The 23,096-nt window shown below is 41.6% G+C and overlaps 1 protein-coding gene and 1 long non-coding RNA gene across 3 annotated transcripts in view; both read right to left on the bottom strand.

The window, feature by feature from the left end:
- Positions 1 to 760: 760 nt before the first annotated feature.
- LOC138601761 (uncharacterized) lies at positions 761 to 3,993 on the bottom strand. Its single transcript, XR_011309181.1, has 2 exons — positions 3,944 to 3,993; positions 761 to 2,155 (listed from the first exon to the last, which is right to left on the bottom strand). It is a non-coding gene; the product is annotated as an uncharacterized lncRNA (long non-coding RNA).
- A 790-nt stretch (positions 3,994 to 4,783) lies between these two features.
- dnm1a (dynamin 1a) overlaps positions 4,784 to 23,096 on the bottom strand; it is a 50,220-nt gene continuing 31,907 nt past the window's right edge. For both annotated transcript variants that reach the window (XM_069672935.1, XM_069672936.1), the window contains 5 exons: positions 8,245 to 8,354; positions 7,012 to 7,123; positions 6,242 to 6,412; positions 5,218 to 5,459; positions 4,784 to 4,991 (listed from right to left, as the gene is read on the bottom strand). In XM_069672935.1, coding sequence (XP_069529036.1) covers positions 4,784 to 4,991; positions 5,218 to 5,459; positions 6,242 to 6,412; positions 7,012 to 7,123; positions 8,245 to 8,354 — 843 coding nt within the window. The remainder of the gene's footprint in view (positions 4,992 to 5,217; positions 5,460 to 6,241; positions 6,413 to 7,011; positions 7,124 to 8,244; positions 8,355 to 23,096) is intronic.

Here is a 23,096-nt window from a genome sequence, read left to right as displayed (position 1 = left end):
GAAGAAAGCAAAGGATGAAAAAAAGAGGGAGAAAAACAAAACAAAATGAATGGCAAGGCAAAATGCTGAAAGATTTCCTGTAGGTACATCAGAAGATTTGATGCATATTTACACTGCAGCCATTTTCCTCTGACGTCACATTTAGGGTGGGAAGCTAAAACACTGTTATAAAGTTGTACAGTTGTATTCCAGGTTGAATGTCCTTTAGGTGAAGTAAATCTGACAGATCTTTAAGTCCATATTTGACAACCAATTAGCCACCATTAGCATACAACCGTTCCCAACAAACGTTATGTTGCCAGCTAACATTTACTTTCCCTGCTAACATTCCAGTTGCTAGCTAACATTCATTTTCCTAGCAAACACACCCGTTGTTAGCTGACATTGTTTTTCCTCGGGAACATCTCCGTTGCTAGCTAACGTTTACTTCCCTAGCTAACATACCCGTTGCTAGCTAACATTCCCTTTCCTAGCAAACATACCTGTTGCTAGCTAACATTCCCTTTCCTAGCTAACATACCCGTTGCTAGCTAACATTCCCTTTCCTAGCTAACGTACCCGTTGCTAGCTAACATTCCCTTTCCTAACAAACATACCCGTTGCTAGCTAATATTCACTTTCCTAGCTAACAAATAAGAAAGTGAGCAGGTAGCTGAATGCTAACATGACCTGCTGTCTAACAGAAGCTAAAGGCGTTATCAAATATGAGGTTTTAATTTGAAATATGGACAAATCTGCCTTAAGATTTTCACAATTCCTTGTTGCTGATCTATCAGGATTTGTCAGATATGCCATTACACAGGATTTTTGCAACCTGGAAAACAATTAAACAGCATTTTGAGCTTCCCACCCAGAGTGTTTCGTCAAAGAAAAATGGCCGCTGTATAAATACAGTGAATGTGGTTGAAACTGACTTACAAACCCTCTCCAAATATCTAAAACTTTTCCCATTAGGGACCTCATTCCCTTTGAATAAAAAGGACGTATAAGGAGCTATCTAACAGTCTCGAGGTGCATGCGACCCATGCCACAGATTCCCTTCCTCTCAATTTAAAATGTACTCTAATTCTTGTGTGATTAATGTCATTCAGCAGCCTGCAGAAGGACATTCAATATATTGCACTTTCTATTTTAATCCCGCCTCGATAAGATAATGCAGTACTGTTTTTTTTTTTCTTAGAGAGGAGGAAAAGTGCCATGGGAGGCGCCTCTTTCAGCCAAAAAAAGATTGGGAACATTTTCTTTGTTGCATAGGTTCTGTGGAAGCACAGACAGCAGCGTTTTTTCGAGGTGGTTGTGTGTGAGATTAGTTCAGTGAAATTTTTTTTGCTGTCCACTCAGAATGATTCAACTACACAAGAAAGTTACATCACAGGTGAATTCAGTGACAAAGAGAAAGAAAGGATGAAGAACAGCAGCTCCGATCTGTTCAGGCATCTGAGCGTTCAAGCCTTTCTCCTTCGTGCGAGCCGATTAAGAGTGAGTGATTAAGAAATTGAGGGATCTTTTTCTTCAAGCGTGACAGGCAATACAAGGTAAGTTAAAAATGTTTTGGTGAAGTTTTCCTTTATAAGAAAAAATGAAATAAATCATAAAAGTTAACTGGAGAAATAATAAGTAGGTCAGCAGCCAGAACACCCTTTAAAAAGGCTGGAGTATAGAGAAATACTCAGGCGAAGTGTCATGCAGAATTAGCAGGGATACACTGTATATTCTGTATGTATTTGCTTGTATATACATAGAAACCGTAAATATATGGGTGTGTTTTATGTAAGCAGGTGAGCATGCACATGTGCACACACTCACAAATTTTTTATGTCATATTTTCAACAGTTTTTTTTTTAAGTCTGAGGGTGCAGCATGTTCGTATGTCAGTCATGCAGGTGTGTTTCAAGTATTCTGCAGCATCTCTGTGTGAAACAGAGGAGTGTGTGGGTGGTGGTGGTGGTGGTGTTGGGGAGGAGGGTTTTGGGATAGAAAAGGGGACATGGCTTGTTGTAAGGGAGCGGGAGAAGGGAGCCGGCTCAGGTCAGGTGTGGCAGAGGACGGCAGGAAGGTGGCACTGTTGTCCATGACCTCTTGGATAGATGGACGGAGGGAGGAGGAAGGGAGGAGCTCAGAGGTCTAGTGGGTTGGAGAAGGTGGGGGTCTCCGACTGTCATGGACGGAGAAGATGGAAGAGAAGACGGGGACAGGTTGGATTAGTGTTTTATAGTTGTTTGCATTCTTAATTTTAACTTCAGTTTAGGGTTTATACTTACATTTTGTTATTTCAGGACCCCTATAGTTAAATTCATGCACATACATATAAATACAGTACCTTCACTCACACAAACAACCACCTATATCACGTGATAACACATGGAAGGACACCTGAATACACAGCCAACATCACAAAGATGTTGGGCTCACTTAACATGTCCACAATGCAGGTAATGTATGTTTGCAGTTGTGGCCAAATGCAGGCAGTATTACTCTGTATCCCAGCATCGTGCACTTATTTAGATTAATTTTAAAATTCTATGTATCAAACGGTGTAGTTATTGTTGACGTTTTATGGCACAGAGATTAACAGACAAAGGGTTTGAATTTTGAATTCGCTAAAAAAAATCTCCTTCACTAAACCGAGGGGGCAAGAGCTATTAAACAAGTATGTTAATTAATATAAAGAATAGTTTGAAACTAGTCTGCTCTGTTCCAGGTTTGCAAATTGTAAAAAAGTTGTAAATATGACATGTAAAAAATATTTGATGAGCTAATAGGTACTGACGCTAATGTTGGCGTTAAACCGTTTTCTAGCTATCACTACCGTAGCTAGCTGACATATCCATTTGCTAGCTTACAATACAGTTTGCTAGCTATCATTACCATAGCTAGCTAACATATCCATTTGCTAGCTTACAATACAGTTTGCTAACTATCATTACCATAGCTAGCTAACATATCCATTTGCTAGTTAACAATACAGTTTGTTAGCTAACATTACCATTAGCAAAGCCTTTCCTGTCCTTTATCATACTCAAACGTTCACATTAGCTTAGAAGTTGTTGAATGCTTACATAAGCTGCTGTCAAACGATAGCTAATGAGTAATTTAATGTGTTCATTTAACTTATATATGCTTGCTGCCCCTTCAAGAGGTTTATAGCGAGTAATAAGTGGACTTTGGACGCAGCTAAGTTAGCTGTTAGCTGTGTTTCTAGTCTTATGTTTAAGCTAAGTGACCGCTTGAGGTAGCTCCATGTATTAACTTTACAGAAACAGTGATATTAAACTTCTAATCCAAATTTTATTAAATTTTTTGCGCAATGTCCCTCATTTGTATCTTGTTACGCTTTACAATGAGGAAACATCTACTTGTGAACCGTTTCCTTTGGGCGATATATGTCTGTCAGTTATCGTGCTGTTCCATTTAGTTTAAGAGGGCTTTAAAGTTAAAACTATCTACTCTTCCCTTGTATGGTTTCTGTCTGCATTTTCACTCAGCTCCAAACTGAACAATGATATTGTTGGATACCATAACTTTTGAGGAGAACATCAGTCAATCAGAGACCAAGTTAGGGATGGGAAGGATGTCCTGGCCTACATACATTACATACAACACTGACACAAAAAAACACAGTAATCAAGTTTGAGGAGTTGAATCCTGGATAACCCTGCTGCTGCTGTAATGTAAAAAAAAATCTTTGTTCACAAGACACGTTGACACATTTTGATATATTGACACCCCTTCAATAAATACATTAGCATCAACTCCAAAAGGCTCAAACACTGATGCAAACACACACATCCTCTGAAGTGGATGTGTGTTTGCCCATGCAGCGCACTGAAAAGAGAAAAGAAAAGTGAGATAAAAGAAGAGGGCATGCAGCAAAAAGATGCCTTCTGAGAGGAGGAAAAAGGAAGTTGATTATGATGGTGATGACGGACAGTACCCAACGTACCAGAAATGTTAGTCCTCACTGGTCAGTGATGGTGATTCTGTAGAGGGAACCATAGTCATGTTTGGGGAAAGAGGTGTGGTGAGGAAAAGACAGATGAAGAGGAGGAAAAGAGAAAAGGTGTGCAACAGTTATAGTGCAGGAAAAGACCAATGTCACATGTGCTCAGCTCTCACTTCGGACAAACCAGAAAACATTGTGAATTCAATTCAATTTGGATCGAGGAGGATTTTGAGATCTGAAATTTGGCAGTGAGAGCTGTGCTCAGCAACTTTAGTGTCTCCTTCTTTGAGAGAGCCAAGCTGCTACTCTGACAATGAATCCAGGATTAAAAAAAAGTTAGCTAGCACACAAACACAGGCAAGCACCAAGCAAGTTTAACAGGTGCAAAGGCAGATATTAATGGAGAAAAGTAAACCCACTTTTTTTAGTACAATCTAACGTTATTCCAGTGACAAGGATTTTAAAGTTAGTCGCAGGGGGACAGTGGTTAGGTGGGTGCAAGCGATGAAAATGAGTGGATGTCGGACAGCGTGTTGAAAATTCAAAGTGGTGGAGGTGAAACTGAAAGAGGAAAATAGTCCATTGATAATGAGTCATATCATGGTCTATCTGTCTAATTTGGGATGTCTATCAATCTATTTTTCTATTCTATAACAACCGTATTTCTTTCACTGACAGTTACCTCCTTTATCCCCTCATCCAGGTGTCTTCACATCCCCCTTAGTAACAGAAATACCCACACTTCAGGTTGGATATCTTCTTTTAATATTATAAGCTGTGGTTTGGATTTTAAGCTCCTTGTGCTGCAGGATACGTTACAATTTCCCCCCTTTTATCCACTCACCTAGGGACACTTGGGGGTGCTCGGTTAGGCCGGGAGGGCACGGTGGGTGGTGGCCCACTGTAAGGTTCCGGAGAAGCCCCTGGGCGAGAGGGTACAGGGGGTCCCCCAGCAGGAGGAGGTCCAGGTGGGGGCCCACGGGAGACTGGGCGGCCCGGAGGTCCTGGTGGAGCTCGGCGGTTTGGAGTTGGACTGGTGGCGGGAGACCTGGAGGAGAAGTTGCACAAGTAGAGTAATCTAGTTACAAATTAAGATAACAATATCTGATCTTATGTGTACAGCATCTTTTGTGTATCTGCCTCTATTGTAGTGTGTGTCCAATTAAAATATAATAAATCTATAATAAATTCTGTCATGTTGAAACTTATATTATTATTACTAATATTGCACTTGAAAATTCAAGAGTAGTGATCTTGTTTTAATCCTTGCTTACCTTCCTCCGGAGCCACCACGTTGCACTTGCAGCCAGGAGTCGTCCACAGGAGGTGGCATGGAGGTGCTTACGGTGGATGTGCTGATGTCACCGATGATGCTAAGGGCCTCCCTTAGTGCGTGGTACATCCGCAGCATCTCATCACGGTGCTGGGCCTGCTCCTGAGACTCCTCCATCAGCGTGTTTTGGTCGCCGCACGAGTACAGCTGAGCCAGCAGGTCAGCGTTTATGAACTCTTTAGTCTGGACAAAAACAGGGAGAGGTGTTTTGCGATGAAAGGTAGAGTTGACACTGAAAAGATGCCTGCTGCGTCCCACGATGTTGACCATACTCACACAGCGGCCATTTCCCCCTGAATTCACTTTCAGGGTGGGAAGCTAAAATGCTGCAATAATGTCATACGGCTATGTTCCAGGTTGTAAGTTGTATAAATTAATCTGATAAATCATTAGCATTACACAGCTTCTCTATTGATAAGCAACTGAATTAATAATTTAAAGTGAAAATGTGGAGGGAAATCTGGCCCTATTTAAAGTTAAAACAACACATTTGAAAAAGTGTTGGCTACAGTCAGACAACTGCTAACATTAGCATTCAGCCACTCAACTGCTAACGTTAGCATTTAGCCACTTACTGGATAAAATTAGCGTTAGCTTGGAATTGCCTGAAAGCTAATGTAACTGTTTTGTCAGGGTTACATGATACAATATGAAAGGTGTGAATTACTAGCGCATGTGCTCTTAGCTAGGTATTTTTAAGCTAGGAATTTACTTAGCTAACAAATGTTAGCTGGGAAGAGGTTGAATTTTAGCATTAGCTGTAACAGTAGCTGAAGGTCGGTCAAATATTTGGTTCTACTTGAGTTAGTGCCCAATGTGTTTTCACTATAAATTGTCTTTACAGTTTCTTATTAATTGAACATTTACCTGACTAACAACCCAACACAACAGTACAACCCTGTAACAGCTTCCCGCTCTGACTTCAGAGGAAAATGGCCGCCGTGTGAATATGGTGAGCGACTCACATTGTTAATCATGAGGTGCATGATGGTCTTCGGCATCAAATCGCGGACAGTCTTGTTGACGATGGCCATGTAGGAGTCAACAAGGTTACGGATGGTCTCAACCTGCCGCTCCAGCTGAGGGTCCATGCTGTGCATTAAGTTATCAGAGCCATTTTCATCACCGCCTTCACTCTGTAGAGACGCATGAGGGAGAGAAGAGAGAGAGCAAAGAGTTTAACTGCAGTTCAGCTTCAGCTAGAAAGAGTTGTCTGTTGGTGCATAATACAAAACAAAGGTCAGACACCACAAAAGAGGGATTGGACAGCGAAGTGGCCTCTTTGTCTTTCTGGTGTTCTCAGCAATTGGAACAAAGACAACAATAGAAGGCTACTCTCAGTTAGTAAAGTAAGATGATAAACACATAAAACATTAGAGCTTATTACAAATGTGACAGCCAACTAAATAAGTCTTTATAAATAATCGTTTCAGAGTGTGAAATGTACTTTTAAAGACACAAACACTATGAAGACATACCTTTCCTTCCTTGTCCTATATGGTTAGACAGCGATGAAAACATACATTGAAAAGGGACAGACACAGTGTCACATGAGAGACTTGACAACATATAAGCAGACTCCAAATAAACAATGGTGTAGACAACTCATGTAAAACAAAGTATAATTACTTTCATACTGCAACATAATTAATGGAGACATATCAACTTACTATTAAAAATGTTGTACCCTTGACTTTTAGAAGTATGCAGCGATAAATATTTTAAAAATTCTTACCGCGACGCGTTCAGGGTAAACTCCGGCTCTGAGGAAGGAGGCCTTCCAAGCATCTACATCTTCCTGACTCTCACAGGCCAGCTCCAGCTGACGGTAGTCCTTATACACATTTCTGTGGCGACACAATGAGATGAAAAGTAAATGCTGAATGATTTTCTTCATGTTTTACACCCAAAAATGTTCCACCAGGAATGTATGTCCTTAAACCAGAAAGTACTTTAACTTAAAGTGATAATCTCAAAGATTTTCATTTAAATAAATGTCTGTTATGTCACTATCTATCGCCGAAACACCTGATGAAAGCCTTTGCATTTGCAGCATTATGCACTGGGTGTGACATTCCCAGAAAATATCACACACAAGCAGTGCCCAGTTAGTGATGCGTTTTCCAGCACCCAGCAGTGGTTGGTCTGCCAGAGAGGGTAGACGGAGCTAAGCGGCTGCTTTTCCGGTCTCTGCAAGTGTTGCGAGTAAACAGTAATCTACTATGGCTGAACAAACAAAGTAAAGGTCGATGACTACAGATACAACTTCAACAATAAGTGAAAATCCAAAGAAAAAGAAACAAATTCGACGCTCAGATGAAGGCAAACAGTCTAAAAAGGAAAGCGACCGTCAGCAAGAAAATCAAGACTTACAACCGTGACAAAGGGAGCCAACCGTGGATGTCTAGATATGATGGAAGTGTACCCCCACCAATGACCATCTATCGCTATAAGGTGCCGCTGGAGAGAAGGAAACGGTGATCTTCGAGGTATATTCACGGTATAACTTTTTTTCTTCTTCTACATTTTAGATGCAAACATTGTACTTTGACTTTCAGCACATTTTTTTCCACAACATTTCTCGATATAATTCTATCTTTTACTTGTTGTATTTTAATAGTATGGTATATTAGTTCTTAGTTCTGGAGATGCTACCCAGAAATCAAACGGATCTTGAAATGCTTGAATTGGCTAAAGAGCTAATGCTAATGCTAATAGTCTCTTTTTACTTGGAATGGTTTTATAGGCTATATTTCTAAGACCGTCGCATTTGTTTGAAACAAAGAATGAAACGTGCATCTATACCAATTATTACACAGGGGTTGTGCAATATTTCACTCTTAAATTACCATCATGTTTGGTGTAGTGTACTAGTGTCCTGTCTCGTACTCTGTATCCTATGACGTAAAAGCAGCTTACGGCAAGTTTCTCCTCAAAGACACTGAAGTGTCTTTTTATCTTATCCTACCTTTGTTCGGTGTTGAAGAGGGCAAAGATGTGCTTGCTGGACATGAATCCTTTCTCCACATCGCGCAGCTTCAGGTTGTCCACCTGCAGCATGTACTTCTTCTCCTTCTCCTGCAGGGGGCGGAAGAGAAACACCACATTACACATGAGAAGAGGAATGAGACTTGCTGGGAAATTTGACTTGAAACTGTAATATAGCCTTACAGAAGTTGCACTGACATTGTATATAAGACCAAAGACACTGGAAAAGCTGCAGTGCAGTCTTTATGGGTGGATTATTTTCTTACTTTGTACTTGACATTTAAATATGTTGCAGCATTAACATGAAAGTCAGTGATATACTGTATAAAAAGAGACAAAAAGAAAGCAGACGAAAAAGCTCGCTCATATCAAATTTAACAGCACGTAAAATTGGAAGAAAAAGTCAAAAGGGAAAAATGGGAAAGTTGTAGACAATCCTTGAGTCTGTGGTTTTGATTACAGTTGTGCTGAGAGAAAGAAAGGAGCGGGGGGGGGGGGGGGGGGGCGAGCAACAAATGAGAAACACACACCAGAGAGAGAGAGAGAGAGAGAGGGAGGAAAACGTGTTCCAGTGTAGAAATCTCTTGTACTTGTAAATCTGCACACAACATATGATATCCAGACATCCAACTATTTATGAATCAGGGAACCTCAAAGTTAGTCAGCTCAGTCTGACACATGCCAGCCCTCTCCCTCCCTCTCAATCTCAGCGTCTCTCTCTCACACACACACAAACACACACATAAGCACACACACATGTTGCGGTTAAGCTCCTCAAAGTCTATTGTTGCAAAGTGAAGTTTCTTTACCGAGGCTGCATTTGGATGTGTGTGTGAATGTTTTACCGAGACAATAAAGTACCTATTTAAAAAAACAGAGAGGCCAAAAATAGTACGGGGTGAGCGAGTTTACGCACACGCACACACACACACACACACACACACTTTGGTTACAAACAGCACCTTTGAGCGTACTCTCTAACTAACCTTAAAACCATCTGGATGGCTAACCGCGGGCCAGCCCTGCCCAACCCAGTGTGTATGAGTGTACGAGACAGTGTGTGTGTGTGTGAGACAGAGACAGCGAGACAGGGGGTTTTCTGTGTGTGCGACCAAACTCCTTCATCAAAGGATTTATGACCTGTGCAGCCAAATGGTCGTATCCCCTAAATGCATGTAAAACTCTCCCTCACACACACACATTTGGCAGTGACGGTTCACCCAGGTGTCCGCTGTATAAAAAAACCCACTAAACAAGCAGTCCAGACTGCACAATGCTGACATCATCATTTAAAGTGACGGTAAGGGCAAAGAAGTCCCCGTCCTCCGTCCGAAGTTTGTTCAGTATTTCTCCATCTTTGCCTTCCTCCTTTTTTTTCTCTCCTCAGATTTTTTTTTTTCCTCTTTCCCCTTGTTCCCTCGCTCGCTGGCTTTCCCTCTCCCTGGGAGTGAGCAACCTTGGACTGATTCATACATTTTCCTCTCCTCTGGCCAGTAAATCCAGTCAGGAGAGTTGGAAAGGGTGGAGGAGGAGGAGGAGAAGGGGGCGAGTGTGTGAGTGTGTGCATGATGTGGGGAAAGTACAGAGAAAGGGAGCTGAAGCAGGGGCAGAAAGGCTAAGTATTAGACGAAACATGCTTAATGTAATAATATTAACACAATAAGACCCATTATGTGTAAGCAATTATTATAAAAATGTGTTGAAAAATGGAAAAATTACCTAAAAACAACACAAATTGTCACAACGGAAAATCTATGAGTATATTTGCAATATCACATACACATTCATCTGTCAGCTTATCTGAAAGTTTTCTGTCAGTCAATCAGAGACTCTTGCATGTGGGTGTTTTTAGTGTGTGTGTGTACTTGTGCTGAGTGAAGTCGGGGAATTGAGTGCTTTCACATATGCTCCCATAAAAGCCAGCCAGCTACAGCGGGCCAACTTAGAGATTTCAGACATAAAGCACACACACAGAGACTCTTGAGAAAACAAACATTCAGATGCACACATGACATGCATAAGCAATATGAGATACATATGTTTGAAGTGCACACACGCACTATATTTGACCTTTTTTGCAGCATTTCACTTGGATGCAATACTGTGATTCAGCGTCCAGGAGACAAAAAGACACAAATACTGGCAGTGCAGTATGGATTTGCGATGGCTAAACCACTACTTAGCTGTTGGAAACGTTCCACTAGTTTGAAATAATCACCATGAAAACAGTCTAAGTGTAATACTGTAAAAGGTTTTGTGGGTACATGTTCATGAGAGTTCTAATTCTACCTTCCTTTGGTTTGCTTTGTCTCAATTAGTTTGTGGTATTTAGCAAACATCACAAATATGCACCAAATTAGAGACGTTCCAATGCCATTTTTTCCTCACCGATACCAATGCGATACCAATACCGATAAAATACCAATACAACACCGATACCAATATGATACCATTACCGATACAATACGATACCAGTACCGATACAATTCTGATACCGATACAATACTGATACCGATAAAATACTGATACTGATACGATACAATACTGATACCAATACCGATAAAATACTGATACCAATACGATACCGATACAATACCAATATAATACAATACAGATACGGATACCAATACTGATACAATACTGATACTGATACGATACCGATACGATACTGATACCAATACAATACGGATACGATACCGATACATACCAATACGATGCGGATACGATACGGATACCAATATGATACCATTACCGATACAATACGATACCAGTACCGATACAATTCTGATACCGATACGATACCGATACGATACCGATACAATACTGATACTGATAAAATACTGATACTGATACGATACAATACTGATACCAATACCGATAAAATACTGATACCAATACGATACCGATACAATACCAATATAATACAATGCGTATACCAACACTGATACAATACTGATACTGATACGTATACCAATACTGATACAATACTGATACTGATACGATACAGATACGATACTGATACCAATACGATACGGATATGATACCGATACATACCAATACGATATGGATACGATACAGATACGATACCAATACAATACCAATATGATACAGATACAAGTATCGGTACCAATAGCGATAACAAGACTTCAGTTTTTGTGGATACCAAGTACCCCTCCGGTACCACTGTAATATATAAAAACTATTAAATAAGTAATGTGATTGCTATGATTGTTATCGCCTGGCTCAGTACACCGAAGATACCACAAACTAAACACAAACCGAGCTAACGTTAGCGGCAGCCTAGCTTGCAGCCCCTTCTGACTTCATGTGCTAGCTGAGCGACAAAGAGATCCTGATTTTAAACTTCACACTGCTTTATTTGTCTAATTACCTGTTTTGATGATTTTAACTAAAAAAGTAGAAAAATACAGTCTTAAGATGTGTGATGGGAAAACAATGTCTGCTGACACTTTGACATTTGATTGACGTTACCTTTTCTGCTAGCACCGTACTGATGTTGTTAGCTAACGTCACATGATAGTTTACCTGAAATCAGTTCTTCTTTGCTGCTATAAAAGTAACTAATGGTAGCCGTGATATATAGCTTTTTGACATATGCAAGGTCACTCTTAAAGACAGGTGTAAGTTTAGAGATTTAATGACAATGACATTTTCCCCGACTACACCATTTTGCACCAATGGTCTGTGTTATGCCCATGTGCTATATGTAGCTCCTACATTGCTGCTAGCAATTATCACAATTATCACAATATGCCTGACGTGATGTCTTTTGGGAGGGCTTCAGTTTGTGGTGCTGTTGAATTATATTGTGGGATGATTGTGTTATTTAGCCTTCCCTCATTGATAGAAATTTGGTGGGCAAAAATAAAAGATACACTTGTCAGCATAATGCAATTAAAATGGTTTCTAAAAGCTGATTTTAACCTTCTTGCAGGCTTCTTTAGCTAACTGTAGCTGATACACTGGCAACGAAGTGTATAGCAGTGTGACTCTGCATATTTCACATTACCAAAGAAAAAGACACACACACACATACAAGATGCTCTGGGTGTGGCTGGCCTTGAGGTTAAAGAGTACCCACCATGGCTGGGCACTCCTTTATGTTTTGGGTGACTGTGTCAGCCCTGTGCCTTAAGTATGAATGCAACATTAGCAAGTAATGCTACTCAGTTCAGTTTATTCACTTCCTCACTGTGTAGATTGTCCATTATCCAGGACCTTGCTGTGAACAGTTGTTCTCTACTGTCATCAATTATTTGCATCTGATGCATTGCTTTTTCTACAGCAGATTTAAGCCTCTTTTTTCTCTGTAAATAGACCGGTCTTGCGTCAGATTGAGCACATTTAACTTCTTTCTTTCCGTTATCCCCAAAAGCAGAAACTACTGTTTGAGGGAGATAAGTTATTTACCTCTTAGTTTACATGTAAGCAAATGTTTATGTAATAGAGAGAGGGAGGGGGCATGAGGGAGAGCTTTGAAGGTGTCTGTTGTCAATGGTGCAATCGCTTTGTTTGGCTTCAAGATAGCAATGCGCCACCGATGTGCTTGAACACACCTCATTGTAAGAACAACATGCCCATGGGTGCGTAAATGGACGCAATTAGATCAGCTAATTAAACAACATGGGTTCTGGGCATAAAAACCACAACGTAAAAAGTCAAATACTAGTAGTGAAACGTCCATACGGCGCTGCGCTTTGATTTGCGCCAGGTGCGAGACAGAGCCCTATTTGTCTATTACCTGACCCTTTAACCTGAGATACTGTTACTGAAACATTTGAAGGATACTTGCTCAATTGTTTTTGGAAAATGTTTAATAGATTACTTTATGTCAGGGCATCATTTATTATATAACTCTCTCTCACACGCACACCCGTACACACAAAGCAGCCCAGCCAGTGCTGGTATGTAACCTGTGGTGTTTGGAGCAGTGTTTAAGCAAAGTACTTTCCATGGTTTTGTTTTGATAGTGAGTAATAGCAGGCTCATTATGAAAAGTTAGAGGAAGTTCACTTCTGCATTCATAAAGGCACACCGTCCAAAAAGACTCGTACTACATCAGAACGTGGATGAAATATGGCGTTTCAAACACACTCACACACAAACACACACACACACGGGGCCCTTACACAGAACATATCCAATTAACACTTTGGAACAAATCTGAGTAGTTTGATGGGTAAACCAAGTAGATGGTCGTTTACGGCATCCATGTTGTTTTAAGAGGCTGCATGTCTTAGTGTATGTGTGTATGTGTGTGTGGCAGTGTGTATGTTGATGTGAGTCTGATAGAAAAGTCCTGGTAACTTGGGCCATGCATCAAAGGGCTGCGGAGAAGCCGCACGGCATCTGGGAGCAATAACGTTGCTTCTAACCCTTCATTACCACAAAGACTGGGCCCTGGGTGGCAGCCAATGGCAATTTTCACAACCCTCCTCCTCACCTCCCTTCGTTTTTCTTTCCCTCCATTCTTCTACCATTCCCCCATTTGAGCTCTGTCTTTAAAAAAAAATTAAACACACAGAGCATTTCTGTGATTCTTACACAGTGAGGGAAGGGAAAGACATAAAAAAGGATGGCACTAGTTGGTTTTGGAACACTTGTGGAAAAGCTTGTTTAGCATCTAAACAAGGCAGATATTGCTGAGTCTACATGTAATTAAAAATCCCACTAACGCATGCAAAAGTCTGTTTGGTCTGTGAGTAATGTGTCTCTGAAAAACAGCATCTGAGGAAACTTAATTTGACTTAATTCCGTTTGGATGTTATTTAAAGTAAAGCCACATGTTGCCAACATTTAAACAGGAACAGCTAACAGTTTAGCTGACAGGATTACAACTGGGACTAGCTAGATTCGAGCCATTCTGAGGAAATGTGTAAAAACACACAGCTGTTAGTGACTCATCGAGCTAAGATTGTGCAATAATGCTCATAACACATCACCTTGGGCAGCCCGCCAGTGTCCGCACTCTCTAGTACTTCATATTTCACAGTAAGTGATACTTGATAACACCGCGGACATAGAGGTTTTTCTAGCTCGTCTGTCAAATCCAATCTGGAATGTCGACTTTCACAGGGATACAAATGTTAATGTATGACATGTTTTGTTTGGCTATTCGATCTTGCTTTTATCTTTAGGCTCAGCTGACACTAAAAAAGTGACAGTTTCTGTGCTCTGCTTAGCTCTTCCTGTGGGAACAAACACAAATAAACAGCGAGAAAGGAAACGGGTGTCCACATGACAATGACACAATCAGCCCTCAGTCCGGTCAAGTATCCTGGCAGGTCAGTGATACCTTCCTGTTTAGCAGCTAATTGCCAAGCAGTTAATTATCTGCGCTGCGTTTTACTCCTGCAGAAGGTCAGTGTAACAACCCAGGGGGTGAGCCGGGACATGTGATCAATCACTGCTGACCACCAAAGAGTGGTGGAGGAGGTAGGGGGCAGCCCGCTAACCACATAAACACGTGAAAATCCCAACACGTCCAGCGACTGCTGTCTGACAGGGGGCAAAAGCTCTGGTCAACATGTTTGTTTAGTGTCTCAGTGAAATACAATCACAGTTCACGGTGGTATGAAACCAGAGGAAAGTGCTCTTATAAAAATCATTTAAGTGGAGGAAAGAAAGTAGGCGTTTACTCAAGTACTGTACTAAAGCACACATTCCAGGCATTTACTTTACTTGAGTATTTCCATTAGATGTAAGTTTATACTTCAACTCCACTATAAATGTGTTGATTTAGATCAAGCAATCCTTTATCTTCTATTTGTTAAGCTAAATTAAGTATTTAAAAACTGCATTATATTCATTCAGTGGCCATTTTCCTCTGACGTCACACTTGGGGTGGGAAGCTCAAAGGCTGCTATCATGTTGTACTGCAGACTCCCTGGTTTGCTAATCGTATAAATGTAGGAAATCTCACAAACTGTTTCCATTTCACTAATTTTGGATTCATCATCAATTGAAAAGACATTAGATAGGGAAAATATGAAGGGAAAAAAAGAAGCACAAACAACAACAACACACGTTATGAATTAGGTACCAACAGCCAAGTCAAAACTGCTAACATTAGCAGCATAACAAATTCAAAGTTATGCTAGCTGGCTAAGAGATATGTTAGCTAGTCAACTGTCATGTTAGCTGGGTAAAACAAAAGTAAGCTAGCAAACAGTAATGTTAGCTAAGAATTTAAACATATCCTATGGTATTGTCTAACAATAACACACACTCACAAGGTTATCTAGGAAGTGGTTGAATGCTAACCTAGCTGTTGTCTAACAGTAGCTAATGGATCATCAAATAGACTGTTTTCCTTCAAATATGGCCGCATATTCCTCAAGATTTTTACTGTCCATTGACTTTTCAGATCAATTGGGAAGTGGTTAAAATACATTTCTCTACATAAAAGATTTGCAAAGCTTGAACACAGCAATATGCTAAAGCTGATATTCCCACCCTGAGTGCGACATCACAGGAAAATGGCGGCTGTGTAAATGTGGTAAAATGTTGTAGATTAAACCACCTACAAGCACTACATAGTTTCTTTGCATAATGAGAAGGTTTTTAGCACCTGGTAGTGGTAGCACTTGTACTATGGTGGATTTATTTATTCATAGTCATGCGTAAAGAGGTAAAAATCCTAAAGTCAAAAAGACAAATCAAGCCTGTATTTGGTTTCAGTTTTTACATGTGAAACAAATTTTATAAGATGTAATGACAGGTGAAAAAAGACATCCATATGTGCACCTATCAACTGATACATTCACATCTGAGCTGGAGACGTGATGCCAGAATATATTGAAGCAAAACGTTCACATGTGTACACCAACATGAGGTCACACATGAGGTTTCATGTGCAATTTTATAGCGAACGTTTCACAGCAGTAAATGCACATTGTACAGTCCTTATATGTTTTCGTGCCATGACTGTAATAGCTGCAGGGAGTTAGCGTAATTTCTGACCCTAATCCTCGACATTCAAACACATTACAGTCATTTCATCATCACAACTGTATGAGTAATATATGGTAAGACCTAATTTAACTGCTGGAGACCTTTTATAGTAAAATGACATAATGTAACATTTTCTCTCCTAAATATAACTTGTTCTGCAAACTGCACAGAGGGTGTGTTCGGACTGAGTGTATTTTTATGACATGATTGTGCCAATGGTGGGCAGAACCAAAGGGTGGAGAGGGACGTTCTATTTTTTTACTTTACACATTTACAGTAAATCTCAACCTTTAAAACTTTATGAATGTGAAAATCTCTCAGTGATGTCAAAGGTCAGAGATTCAATTGTTTCTCATTCATGGAATCATGGAAAATTTAAGACAAAAAACTGTAAATGAGAATGAGAATATATTCTCCAGAAGCGTAACGCGTGTTATTAAACCCGTGCATTAATCTTTACTCGTCTGAATACTGCCACAAAGGAAGCATTGAGTCTCACACACACGTTTGTTTCTCTAGTGATTTTTGTGTTGACATTATGTTCTGGATACGCGATGAACAATCAAAAGGGGACAATGATAATTTACAAAAAAGAACAACAAACATTACTCATCTCATCACTCAGACACAGTATACTTTGAGTTATCCACAACCCAGCCTGCGCACATTCTCTGCTCCCTCTGACACGCTGCGGTTGTCAGTCGACTCTTGTTTCTCTTTTACGACCTCTAACCCCCTTCTTTATGTTTTCTTTTACAATGACACTCTGTCATTTATTCATGTTATGCTCTATAAGCATCCATACATTTGTCTATTGCCTTCTAAAAGACACATCCTCACTTTAAGCCTTCTGTTAGATTACATTTCATTAATTTCAACTGTTAATTCAGTTTGACTGAAACTTTTTCTTCCTTCTTGTCATCTATGCCCTCCAGTCGAGGCAGATGGCTGTTCAACATGAGTCTGGTTCTGCTCGAGGTTTCTGCCTGTTAAAAGGAAGTTTTTCCTTGCCAATGTGCCGAATATTGCTAAGTGCTACTCATGGTGATTCATGTTGGGCCTCTCTTTAAATAACATAACAAAGAGTCGGTCTAGACCTGCTCTTTTTGTAAAGTGTCTCGAGATAACTCTGGTTATGATTTGGCGCTATACAAATAAAATTTTATTGATTGATGATTGATCTGTCTCTCAGCCTGATGTCCTTTAAATTCATTTCAGGGTTGAAAAGATACAGAAGCCAACTTGTTTTTTGTCTTGTTTCTATCTTTAATAGCGTGTTATTACTATGTGAGTGAGAAATAGTTGACTGTGCCTATGTTCAGTCTCATAAAAGCTATTTTAACTAAGATTTGAGGCTACTTCATACTTCTACACCACCACATTTCAGAGGGGAAATATCGTAGTACTTACTCCTATACATTCATTTTCAGTTGTAGTTACTTGTTTCTAGTGACTAGTGAAAAATAAGTACACAGTAGTGTCTGGTGTTTTTTAGCAGCTCCACCAAAGAGACATTTGGCAAATGGCTCACATAATTTCATTTAAGTACCTGTTCAAGGCCTAAAGAGGTGAAATGATCCAACATTTCACATAAATTCAAATATAAGAGAAAAGTCCCATTGATCATCTCGTGTCCCCTCAAATTTATCTTGTGACCCTTTGGAGGGACACAACCCCCAGGTCTGAAACCACTCGACTAAACTAACTGCATATAACGTAGTTAAATTAAGCCATATCACACGAGAGGCGTTACGTGTACAAATATCATTACGTCTGTGATCGGTCATAGGCACAAGGCCGCAGATAATCTCAGCCGTGCTGATATTCAGTACAACATCATGACCTCGAGTGTGATATTGCTTTTATACAACAGCTATACAGGTGGCAAATAGTAGTAAAAATTAACAACTGATTATTTTTTGCTCCACCAACTAAACTAGTTCCACAACTTAACTGAAACTGGACTTTTGTTGCCAAGCAACCCAAACATTCTCCTGCACGCTGCGTCCACAGGTTACCACAGATCAGCTGTTATTTTTATTTGTCTGTATGTTTAACCAATGAAATAAGAGTCTGCTGTGTGATTCAGAGGTACCAGCTTGATCAATGTAGACATACACACGGTCTGCTGTAATGTTAATTAACAGTATTCAGAACACCTGGCTGAGGCGGAGGGATACACAGAGTGAAAAGTCCCAGTGATGTTGTTCTCTATATCAGCACTCACGGAATGCCTCTCGTCCAATCAGATTACTTGGTCCGAACAAACTGTTGTATAATATAAATATCTGTCACAGGGGACTAGACTTTTACTTGTAACTGAGTATTTTTACTTTAATGTATTGTGAATTTTATTTTACGTAAACATCAACCATATTGCACAATATCTAAAATATGTTGGACAGTTTCTTGGTCTTCCCTGTCAACAAATAATGACTTGATATCACGAGGGAGGAAGAAAATAACACCGAGCTATTATGTGGTTAACTCCAACAAGAGTAATGGAGGATTGACATGCTATCTCTCATCCCAAAACTATGTGAGCTTTCACTGTAACTCAGCTGACATGAATGGGGCGGGGGGGGGGGATTCCATTTTGGGGCTGCTTTTGAGGGTTCGGCTCGCGTGTTGCAACATAGTCTGAAATAAATGTACAGTATGGGGTTCACACCACCCCCAAAGGTACAAATACACCAACGGAAACTGACGGAGACGCTCGATTCGAGGTATTTCATGATAATATTAACCCGCACTATTTCATGACAAGACAGATTAATAAGGCGCTGGAAGTGCGTGCGTGTGTGTGTGTGTATGCTTTCTGGCTTTACTGACTAAGAGTTAGAAAAGGAAGCTGCCTGCCTGGTCATCCAAACAGTGGAAACAATGTTGGTGCGACCGCAGCGCTCTCCCCACCCTCCCATTAAAATTCACTCCTTCCAATCCCCGAACCCAAAACTTTACTGCAACAATAATGACGATTGATTTCCTTAATTCTCCTTTCTGGCTTCTGCCTCGGCGACATTTTTTCATTCCTTTTCATTCCCCGCTCGCTTCGGCTTCTTTTTTTTCCGCCTCAGATTTTTGAAGCCTCTTCCCTCTTTCATCCCCACTTTCTTCCACTTTCTCCTCCTCATCCCTCCATCTGTAAGCGGTACTGCTGACTCGTCTCTCCTGGGATTGCGCCTGCTTTGATTTGGAGCTCAGAAACCATAGCTAAAACAAACACGCGGCTTTGGCCACCTCGGCACACACACGCACACGCACACATATATATATATACACCTGGAAACACTAGCGGTGATTGCTCCTGTCTGCCAGAGGTAAGACTGAAACCTAAATGTGTGTGCGTGTGTGTAAGAAGGTGAAGAAGGCAACTTTTACTACTTATGTCTCAACTTTGAATCACTCTTTTCCTTCTTTTCCACACACACACGTACACACACAACCTCGCTCTGGTTCTGATTTACCAGTAGTATGTCACCCTTCACCAGTACCCCCCCTTCCCTCTCCTGTGTGTGTGTGTGTGTGTGTGTGAAGGCTGCATAAAGGGCTCTTTATTCGAGTGGGACAGGGAGAGGAAATCAGCTTTAGAAGTAAAAACAGAGGGAGCAGGAGAGAGATGGAGACCACAGGGCTGCACATCTGGAGTTATTACAAGGCTTCCTCCTGCTTGCCAAGAAAACGCCGACATTCCTGCCCTCGCTACAAAGACCGAGGAGCCTCTACGCTCATCCAGACCCGCTCCTACACACACATCCATCACTCCGAAACCACACATACGCTCACATGTACCATAAGCAGATACACTGGATGCACAGGGAAGACGCATATACGCCTCCACGTGAGCGCACGAACGCAGAGACGTCCTCCCATCTCCCGGACATACGCTTCCACTAAAAGTAGTTCCCTCCCTCTGCAGCCAATCTGTCACTCCCTTTCCAAACTTCCAAACTTCCTGTTCACCTTTGACCTTCCACTTTCTCCTAAAAATCCAGAGAAGAAAGAAAGAGAGAAAAAGAGGGAGGGGAGGGGGAAAAAAAGCCAGACAGAGAAGAGAGGAGGGGAGGGGAGGAAGAAGTACAGAGGAGAGGAAAAATGGGGGGCCGGCGAGCTCCACCTCCTCCTCCTCCTCCTCTTCTCTCCATATCTCCTCTCTCTCTCTCCTTCCTTTTTCTTCTTCTGTCTCTGGAAGGGGAAACTTGATGGCCAGTTCTTTGCCACGTCGAGCCTCCAGCCGGTCCACTTTACTCGCTACTGGAAAACTTGTAGAAGTAGAGATCGAAGACAATCGGCTCGGTTTGCGGCGGCGTTGACTTGAAGGACGTCGGGAGATGGATCGGAGCGAACAAGTTTAAGAGGAGACACAGCAAATATCAGCGAAGAAGAAGGAGAAGAGGAGGCATCACTGAAGACGGCAAGATGTTTGGAGTTTCAGGTATTCCCTCCGAAAGGAGAAACTTCTTTAAGGTTTGGCATGTGTAAAGGAAATTAAACGTTACGATGTTGTAGTTGGAGTTGGTGTTGGGTCAAACTAAGTACGATCCCAGCTGACCGCAGCTATTCCCTTTTACATCGAGACCAAAAAGGAAGCCTTTGCGTGCTTCTATCTTTTAGTTTCGCGACGTTTTAGACTGTTTACGTCTCCTGAAATAACTTGGTTTTTGTTTATTTATTCTTGGCCGGGGGGTCAGCGAGGGCAAACCAAGTTTACGTTGCACAAATGTGCGCTAAACGGGGTTTGACCCCTTACTGTGTTTATACATTAGAGCTTGATTTATCTTTGAGCGCTGTCTTCTTCACCCGTTTTCCATTTCTAAAAAAAAGGCTTTGCCAAGATTATAAGTTTTACAAGTAATATCCCAAACTAACACTTGTTTTATTGGGTAAATTATCAGATTTATTTAATGGATTTATGACTCTTCAAGGACTCTTCTTCTCCTCTAGAGCTAGAGAAGGATCGCTGCTTCCCACAGCGGGAAAAACAGGAGGGAATGTCATTTAATTTGCCAATCCTTGGCTATCACATCTGTCTAACCTCTCCTCCTCCTCTTCCTCCCCCTCCTTCATCCATCCCTGACTCGCTGTTTCTCCTCCAGCCCGATCAGCACTTTGTAAAAGCAGACCGGAAGGCTCCAGAGTCGGACGCTGGAATCACAGTGAGTATACGTCACAATGAGTTTGAATGAAAGCGTCAACGCTCCAGCCGCAGCCTCCTCCAGCCGCCCGGCCCGCCTGCCCAGTGTTCAGACTACCTGTTCAGGAAGTAGTGGTTGTACAGTAGTCTGCACATTGGTTAGGCTGGCCGGGGAAGCACGGGACGACTCGAAACTCCAGAGCGCATCCGCCTGTGGGAACACGCAGCACCACCCTTCATGCATCTGGTCTAAAAAACCCAGGAACGAACCTAAATAAAGCACCCAAAGGCTCCACCGCAGAGGCCTCACCCTGGATTTATGAGTGGCGGATACATCCAAACTGTTTTGCTGTGTTGATTTCTGCATTGTTTGACTTGTCGAGAGTGAAACCTGATGAAGATGGAATTGAAATAAACATGAATGGAGATCAATTTGATGATGTGTCTGTTTGTCTTTTTCTCAAGCGCGGGGATGAAACAGGATCACGCTCGTATAAATAGACGTGATGGTTGCGTGACATTCTCATCATGTTGTTTATTTTCCTGCAAAGGCCTAACTGAGAGCTGAAGCAAAAAAAAAAAAGCCTCAACCACACAGAAAAATTGATAGCTAAGACCCACAGTAAACCCCCAGCGTTGCTTTGCACGCTTCACCAAAATGTACAATTATCTCGGCCTTTCCTGCGTCGACCTGCGGCGGCTTCGCTTTACCTCAAATGACCATGTAATGCTCGGAGGCGGGAAGCCACCGTACGGAAATATTCGCCTTTTTTTACGACTCTTTGTATAGCTCGCCCAAAATAAAAGGGAGAAAATTGTGGCTTTAGTGATTGTAGGTGACGTCATGTGAAGGGTTACAAGTTTAGCTACACAAACCATGCTTGGTTTTCCATTCTGTTTTCTCTTTGTCTCGGCAGTTTGTCTTCCAACCCGCCTGTCTTTGATAAAAACCCCACAATGCACCATTCTGACCTCCCTCTTTCTCTCGAGTACAAAAGTAGAGCGCAGAAACGTTCACACGGTGACCCATCGCGGAGGAACGGCGACCGCAAACCAACCTGTTTCCATTTAGAGCCCCTGCCGCAGTGTGGCACACACACACACACACACACACACACACACACACGTGCATGGTATAGCAGACGTGTTTCTGGTGAGCGCGTTGAAAGCTGCAGTCTGCCTTCTCCCCCCAGGATGTTTACAGCTGGGATCACCAGGCGAGTCTGGCTTTCTGGCAGCTTTACAGCGAGAGAAGGGAAACCCGGGGCGCACACGCACACATGATGAGGCATCCAAAGAAAATAGATCCTACAGCCGCAGAAGGGACAGCAAAGTGGTGTCTTAAACGTACTTTTCTGTGCGTGTAAATGTCTGATTTTGATCATAAGGTTATATATGTATCACATGTGCTGGCAGGTTACACAATCACAGCCGTGTGGGCCATTTTTCCTCCATTCACATCCTCCATCCCTCCCGCCCTCCTTCTCCGCGTTGGGGAACTTTAAGCAACAGAGCCGCCTGATTCAAAGAATTGGCATGTCCTGTGGTAATACAGACCAGAAGGTTTTCTAGGCACACACACACACACACTTTTACACACACATGCACTCTAACCAAAACATCCTGGCACCGCTCGTTGGGTTGAAAGTTATTATTAGTGTCTGGGGGTGGTGCGTGCGTGTGTGTTTCTCCGAGTGTGTGTGTAACCAGGCTGCGGCGAGGGT

The sequence above is a fragment of the Semicossyphus pulcher genome, unplaced genomic scaffold (genome assembly GCF_022749685.1).
Source record: "Semicossyphus pulcher isolate SPU_LCO1_2020_fin unplaced genomic scaffold, fSemPul1.0.p SCAF_22, whole genome shotgun sequence".
NCBI lineage: Eukaryota > Metazoa > Chordata > Actinopteri > Labriformes > Labridae > Semicossyphus > Semicossyphus pulcher.
Note: the sequence above shows the minus strand (reverse complement) of the source record. Positions and strands in the feature narration are given on the sequence as shown.